Source organism: Puntigrus tetrazona, chromosome 8 (genome assembly GCF_018831695.1).
Source record: "Puntigrus tetrazona isolate hp1 chromosome 8, ASM1883169v1, whole genome shotgun sequence".
Classification (NCBI taxonomy): Eukaryota; Metazoa; Chordata; class Actinopteri; order Cypriniformes; family Cyprinidae; genus Puntigrus; species Puntigrus tetrazona.
In genome coordinates this window covers 20006225-20013231 of record NC_056706.1, presented here as the reverse complement: position 1 = coordinate 20013231, position 7007 = coordinate 20006225, and the positions used below count along the sequence as shown (strand labels likewise).

Sequence of the window (7007 nt, the reverse complement as noted above, 5' to 3'; positions counted from 1 at the left end):
GCGAACAACGCAAGACAAACATTTCTATTTGAATAAAGTCTAAAGTAACTTCAACGAAGTTCGATTTTATGGAATTCGCAAACATTCGTTTCAAACAATTCCAGCGCGCGGTATGGGGATCGTTCACGTCATTAGTCTTGCGGCGCGTGTTATCATTATCAGACTCATTAGCGAGCGCGCGCCGCGCTTTGCCTCTGATTGGTACAGATGACTAGGACTAAACGCACATGAAGTCAGACCCTTCCCCTATTTACCCCTTATTCGTCCTAAAGTCAGTGTCATCATAATAAAAACGCGACTAGCGGGGGGTCTGGACCTCTGCCATTCTTACAAAAGCGTCGCGGATCCTCGGCGAGTGGAAGCCGAGCGCGCGCGTCCTCCGAGAGAACTTCCCGCGCTCTGAGAGGAGTAACGTCAGACAGGTAACTTTCAAACCGTCCCGTTGTCTCTTTTGCGTACTTGTGGATTTTGAACTTTGCGCGTATTCGCGAACCAGCTTTAAACGCGTCAAACAAACGGTTGAAGTCAATCAAAAATAGGCTGCTGAATGACTTTTTTATGTCAACGGACGATATGCTGGCTTGCTTCTGACTGATCCCCAAGAGATTTTCAAAAATGCCTCGGCCGGGCAAGAACTCGTACAGCGACCAGAAACCTCCGTACTCGTACATCTCTCTGACCGCCATGGCCATTCAAAGCTCCTCCGAGAAGATGCTCCCCCTCAGCGACATCTACAAATTCATCATGGACCGCTTCCCGTATTACCGCGAGAACACTCAGCGCTGGCAGAACTCGCTCCGCCACAACCTTTCCTTCAACGACTGCTTCATCAAGATCCCCCGGCGGCCCGACCAGCCGGGAAAGGGCAGCTTCTGGGCCCTGCACCCGGACTGTGGAGACATGTTCGAGAACGGCAGCTTCCTGCGCCGCCGCAAGCGCTTCAAACTCCTCCGGGTGGAGCATTCGGCATGCAAGAGCGGCCCCGTGCTGCACTCCTACCACTCTCACGCCCAGCATGCCTTGCACCAATCCCACCACCACTCGGGCAAGCTGGGCGTGGGACACCCGGAGTACCTGGGCACCGTGGGGCGGCTCTCGCACTTCCAGAGCTACACGCTTGGCGGCGGACAGAGCGGCAGCTTCAAGCACCCGTTCGCCATCGAGAGCCTGATTGGAAGAGACTACAAAGGGGTGATGGCCAGCGGGTTGCCCATCGCCTCGGTCATGCATCACCTGGGGTATCCGGTGCCCGCTCAACTGGGCAGCATGGTCAACTCGGTGTGGCCCCACGTGGGCATGCTGTCTGAGCCGGTGTCTTCAGAATACCCTCCCTTCAATGTGGCGGTCAAGGGGCTGTACCATCATCACCCGGGAGCCCAAAGCATGCCCGCCGTGCCCGTGCCCATCAAGCCAACGCCGACCCTGGGCGCAGTCCCGTCTTTGACTGGCATGACGCCGGGAGTAACGCAGCTGTGCCCGAGAACGGCGGCGCTGATGGAGAGAGACGCGACAGCTCTCGTCGAGGAGAAAAGCGGCTCTCTCCATCCCGCTCTCCTTCAGTCCTGAACCAAACGCTGAAGAGTCAGACACGAGGGTACGTAGAGCATGCTTTGGGGATGGCTGTGGACCGATTCGGGATGCCAGCCTTTTTCGGGAAGACGCTTTGAGAACTGTGCGTCACTCTCAAGCAGATTGTCAGAATCGGCTCTGGTTTCTGCTTTATGGTACGTGCACGTGTTTTAGCTCCTTTAAAAAAAAAAAAACCTGTACTGTACAAAGGACTGGAAAAAGAACAACGCTGATGTACATTTTGTATACCCTTAAACACGAAGCCTTACGAACGCTACACGGACTGTGTGTAATGAATTAAAAAAAACACTTCTTGCATGCTTGTGTGCCGCTGTCGAAGCGGTGGATCGCTGTGGGTCCGGGAGAGAGTCATGAAATAACCCAAAGTGAATTTTTTGCTAAATTTATTGTATTCATGTAAGATAGAAAATACCTTTATGTTAAAACGCTGTTATATATCATCACCATAAATGTTATACTTGTAAATAGGTGTACAATATCATCACTTACAGCGTTTGAATTGCACTTGTGGTATCTACTAACACAACGTTGAAATATTTTATGAAGATGAAACGATCAAACGGGCAATTATAGGGAATAAAAGCAGGCCTGGTTTACGTGTGCTGTTTTAAAGTAGCATGTGAGTTTCAAAAAAAGAGCAGTATAATTGTATGAGATTTGTAAATTAAATATTTTTAGAGTAAATTCAGTTTTTGTGCAGTGCAACGTCTTTCTTTCTTTTTCTCACCGGTTTGTTCCTTTTTGTTTATACCGGAGTAAACATTACAACTGTTAGGTTTCTCAGCTGAATTTGCTCTAGTGAAATCAAAAGCATTTATATGCATGTAAAATGACCAGCGTTAATGAGCAGAAAATCTTGAAAACGTACTTAAATAAAAAGACTATTTTATGTAATGCAAAATAAAATTTGTATGATTAGGAAATAGTGGTTAAATAATCTTTCCGTTGTGCTTTCACTGAATGTTCTTCTCGCTCGATCCTTTCATTTGGATCTGTTTCCTAACAGTCGGTGGCTGAACGTCACGAGCGTAAATAGCTTGATAGTAATGGTTTTCGCTTCTTCACCATTTTTGAACATTAAGACAATTGTTGCTCCGAGGCACAAACACGAAAGACTGAGTCTATTTGCCAAACTACAGAAAACATGGCGCTGTCCAGCAGAGGAGCACTGACCTAATAATCCAGCCCCTTGATGAGTGCTGCTTTATTAGTTTAATGCTGTTCAGTACACTTCATTTCCAGCCATTAGTATTCTATATATATATATATATATATATATATATTACACACACACAATACAACACATGCAAAAATCATATAAACATAAAATGCTCAATATGAGTCTTCTGTCATGTATTATATTTACCTGATCTTCCATTTTAACGTACATGAAACAAAAATTAAAGAGGAAAAAAAAAAGTCCAATTAAACCTAGTACGAACTTTCACGAAGCATGCATATGTTCTATATAGGCCTAGTTGAAAATGACTATTCGACTTCAGTTTAATCATTTTAATCTTTATTTGACTTCCCTGATAAAAGTGACACTTTCTTAACATTTTGCCGAGTACTCCCGTCAATTTAATGACTATAAATCTAATAAGAAGGACGGCTATTAAATGATCGACTCAAACATCAGTCATTTTCTTCGCTGAAAGGTTATGCTCTGTGTGTGTGTGTGTGTGTGTGTGTCTGGGGTGCCGTGCTTCACGTAAAGCGCCGGTCGAGACGGCCGCCCGACTTCAAAAGCAGCCGTCTGATAAAGTTGTTTTTGTCCTGCCCGTCTTGACATAAATTTCACCTTTGAAGTTGAGAAGCTGGTCCTCTTCACGACACAAAAGCTGCCGGTCGGGAGGCCATTCAGAGTGTCACTGTTTAGCATGGCAAAGGCTCTCGTCGGCGTCTTGATTTGCGCGCTTGCAGCGCTCGCTCACACCAGGAGAGAGCCCAACCTGCCCTCTGAACAAATAAGATGCACAAGTGGCTGCCTGATGCGAAAACTACACCCACATCGCATCTAGTCAATGAAAATGATCCGTCTCTCTTTCTCGCGCCCTCTCCGTTCATTACTCTCCCGATTCATTACTGTCTGACGGTGGCAATCTTAATTTCTTGGCATCTTAAACGACATAAAATCTGTCTTTTACCATAAGCAGCCGCGTCGTAAATTTCAAGCAAACTGTAAGCGCCTGCTGAAAAGTGAAAAAAGCAAATATGCGACCATTTCTTATTGCAATTATGATCACGCGGTGATGTTTCAATAAGAAGGATGCGCTGATTTCTCCCAACCCTCGAGTCTTTTAAATATGGATTATCGGGAAAGTATGATGAATAGGAATGAGGTCATCGTCAAGTTGCTGGTCTGAGGGGCAGAATTTGATATGAGATATTATTGTTAATTACTCTGACTTCGGCAGGGGTGGAGGTGACACATTCATGTCCCTCTTAATGACTGCTGAGACCTCGGCTTCATTATGAAGCGTTTAATTCATGAAGCTTCTCGTCACCGTGAGCCCCGGCAACAGCACAGCAACTTAGTGCAATTTCTTAATTCTTCATAAATGTTATAATTCGGGTCACTAATTAAGTGTGGATTAGTAATAGTCATATTGTCTTAATTCCTCATAACTGTTTAATCTGCCTCTTCAAATGGTGATATCTGGGAAATGTTTATTGTTAAGTAGCTTTAGAGTTTGCTCAGATTTAGGTACGATGATGGAAATCAAATTCGCTTAGCAACAGCAAACTCAAGCACCATTAGGTTTACTTTTTGCTCAAAGGTTTGTCCCCAGGAATCTATAAATATATCTATTTATCTCTCTCTGTCTCTCTGTCTCTCTCTCTCTCTCTCTCTCTCTCTCTCTCTATATATATATATATATCTTTAAAAAATACTTTATTTCAGCAAGGATGCGAAATAAAGTGACAGTAAAGTCAATTATTATGTTATTTCTTTTACAAATAAAGGCTGTTTGTCAAATATTTCTGAAAAATGTATCACAGAAAATATACGAAGCAGCACAACCGTTTTGAACATTAATTATTATGAGAAATGTTTCCCCGAGCAGCAAATCAGCATATTAAAATGATTTCATGAAGACTGGAGTAATGGTGCTGAAGAATTTAAATGCGCATTAGAGGAATAAATTATATTTGAAAATTATATTCAAATAGAAAGCAGTTATTTTAAATTATTAAAAATATTTTAAGCATAAAAGTCGAAACTCACAAAAAAAAAAATGACAAACTATTAACAACATCAATGTTTTTACCTTCGAAGTGTATTGAATTCATTTGAAATATTATTTAATCATTTCTTTTGCTACTTTTCAGACGCTTTTGTGTATTGACTTTTTTTAATTTAATAAAAAATTTTTCATTTAAATTAAAGACTTCTAGTATGAAATGTTTTAATAAAAACACACTTATAATGTAGCTCATGAACTACTTTAGTATTTCAATTTAGTAGTATTTAAACCCCTTGAATTTAAACCGTACCTTAGTTTGAGACCACTTCAATTTCAACACTAATTAAAATATGAATATGAATATTTTAATTAGTGTTAAAAACCTATAGATGCAAAGAACGCATTAACTATGAGGACGGTATAAATCAGAAACAATGACAAAATGACACATTTCTCTGGTGACTGATGAACTGTGGGTAGACGGAGTGAGCTGTAAATCCTCACAGGGATGTTAAAGGATTGCAGGTTGTGATTAACGCGTGGCAGCTCTCAGGTGCTGGAGTTCAGTGGAAGCGCATTGACTTGCTCTTTCGGGGCCGAGCTTCATTACTTGGCGTGCGCCTTCTGCCTTTCCCCTTCAACACACCTCCAGCCATAAGTCAGCGGCTCATAATAAAAAGCTCATCTGCCATGCATTAACAAAAGATGAGTAGAGGTCAGCAGAGCTGTCGCGCTGGTCGCTAAATCTCTCTTTCTCAGTGATTCAGTAAGAATGGACAGCCGTGTTCGGACTGCCCTGCGGGCTAATTGAAATGGTTGGAGGTTGTCCTTTTAACAAGGATTGTTAGATGCAGCCAAGTCCCGTGTTAATGGGGCTCAATATAGCAGATTGTCTGCTACTTCCTCTGATTACCTCCATGAATTCTCAAGGCGTGGCGTCAGTGTTTCTGAGACCTTTCTGAAGTTTTTAAGCTTTTCGTAACTTTCAGCTGTCCTAAAAGAACTAGCTGTCATACTTTAACTCCAATGGACGTTTGTTTTTTCAACCGAATGATTTTAAATAGCAAAATTATGTATCAGCAACAAATCAAGCACACTTAAAATAAAAATGGAAAATACCATTTATTTTAAGGGGATGTTGCTAAATTAATGTGTATAGTTATTGTTTGTATGTGTACGTATATATACTGTTATATATATATATATATATATATATATATATATATATATATATATATATATATATATATATATATATATATAACCGTACATATATTTAGAATATTTACATGTATCATTTATGTATAAATAAAATAATATATACATACATGCATGTGTGTGTGTGTGTGTATATATATATATATATATATATATATATATATGTATATATATATATATATATATATATATATATATATATATATATATATAAAATTTTGGATGAGATTAATCACAATTACTTGTTTTACAGCACTAATTAATATTATCAAATATTAATTATTGACATGTAATTTAGGGTTACGTTTTACTTGTAATAATGTAATGTAACTATGTCGTATTAAAATAAAATGTCACCATAAATTATTCGTTTTTACTTTAACATTCAGATGCCATCATTTTATCAAGGTGTCTTTTTCTTAAAATATGGGAGTGATTTTAGTTTTGATTAATCTACAACTACAGCAAAAATATGAATATATTGTAATTTTAGTGTGTTCAGTACAGTATTTCACAGACAAAAAAGAGGGTTTTAAACCAGACGTTTGAGAGAGAGAGAGAAAATAAAATCAATGGCTAGAAAAATTGAGTAATTTGTTATAAATACCTCGTATTTCCTGAGAATATAACCTTTGTGACAACCTGCCCCGGTTGCAGTGTTCCTCAGTTTAATGAAATGTATAATATCCTTAGCCATATTTTGTGGAGAAATTTGTTCCCAGAAGTGAGATAAACATGACATCCTAATTTGTAAATAAATAAAAGTAATGAATTAATAAAAAAGTAAAGGTTAGAGAACTTTATATATGTGGCTGTACATACAGTATAAAAACAAAATCTGGCATGTTCTCCTCTAGATAGCTAAGGGAACGTGTTCGTGTGTGTGTGTGTGTGTGTGTCCATGCATGCGGGCTCATTTTTTAAGCGAGTCTGATGAGTGTTGAGAGATGCACACACTGCTCATTTCGAGTTAATTGGCTGTTGACAGCAGTTAAAGGAAAGGTCCTGCGC

General features: G+C 40.0%; 1 protein-coding gene across 1 annotated transcript; it reads left to right on the top strand.

The window, feature by feature from the left end:
* Positions 1 to 214: 214 nt before the first annotated feature.
* Positions 215 to 2810, top strand: foxb2 (forkhead box B2). Its single transcript, XM_043247587.1, has one exon. The coding sequence runs from the start codon at positions 616 to 618 to the stop codon at positions 1564 to 1566; it is 951 nt and encodes a 316-aa protein (XP_043103522.1). The 5' UTR covers positions 215 to 615; the 3' UTR covers positions 1567 to 2810.
* Positions 2811 to 7007: the final 4197 nt, after the last annotated feature.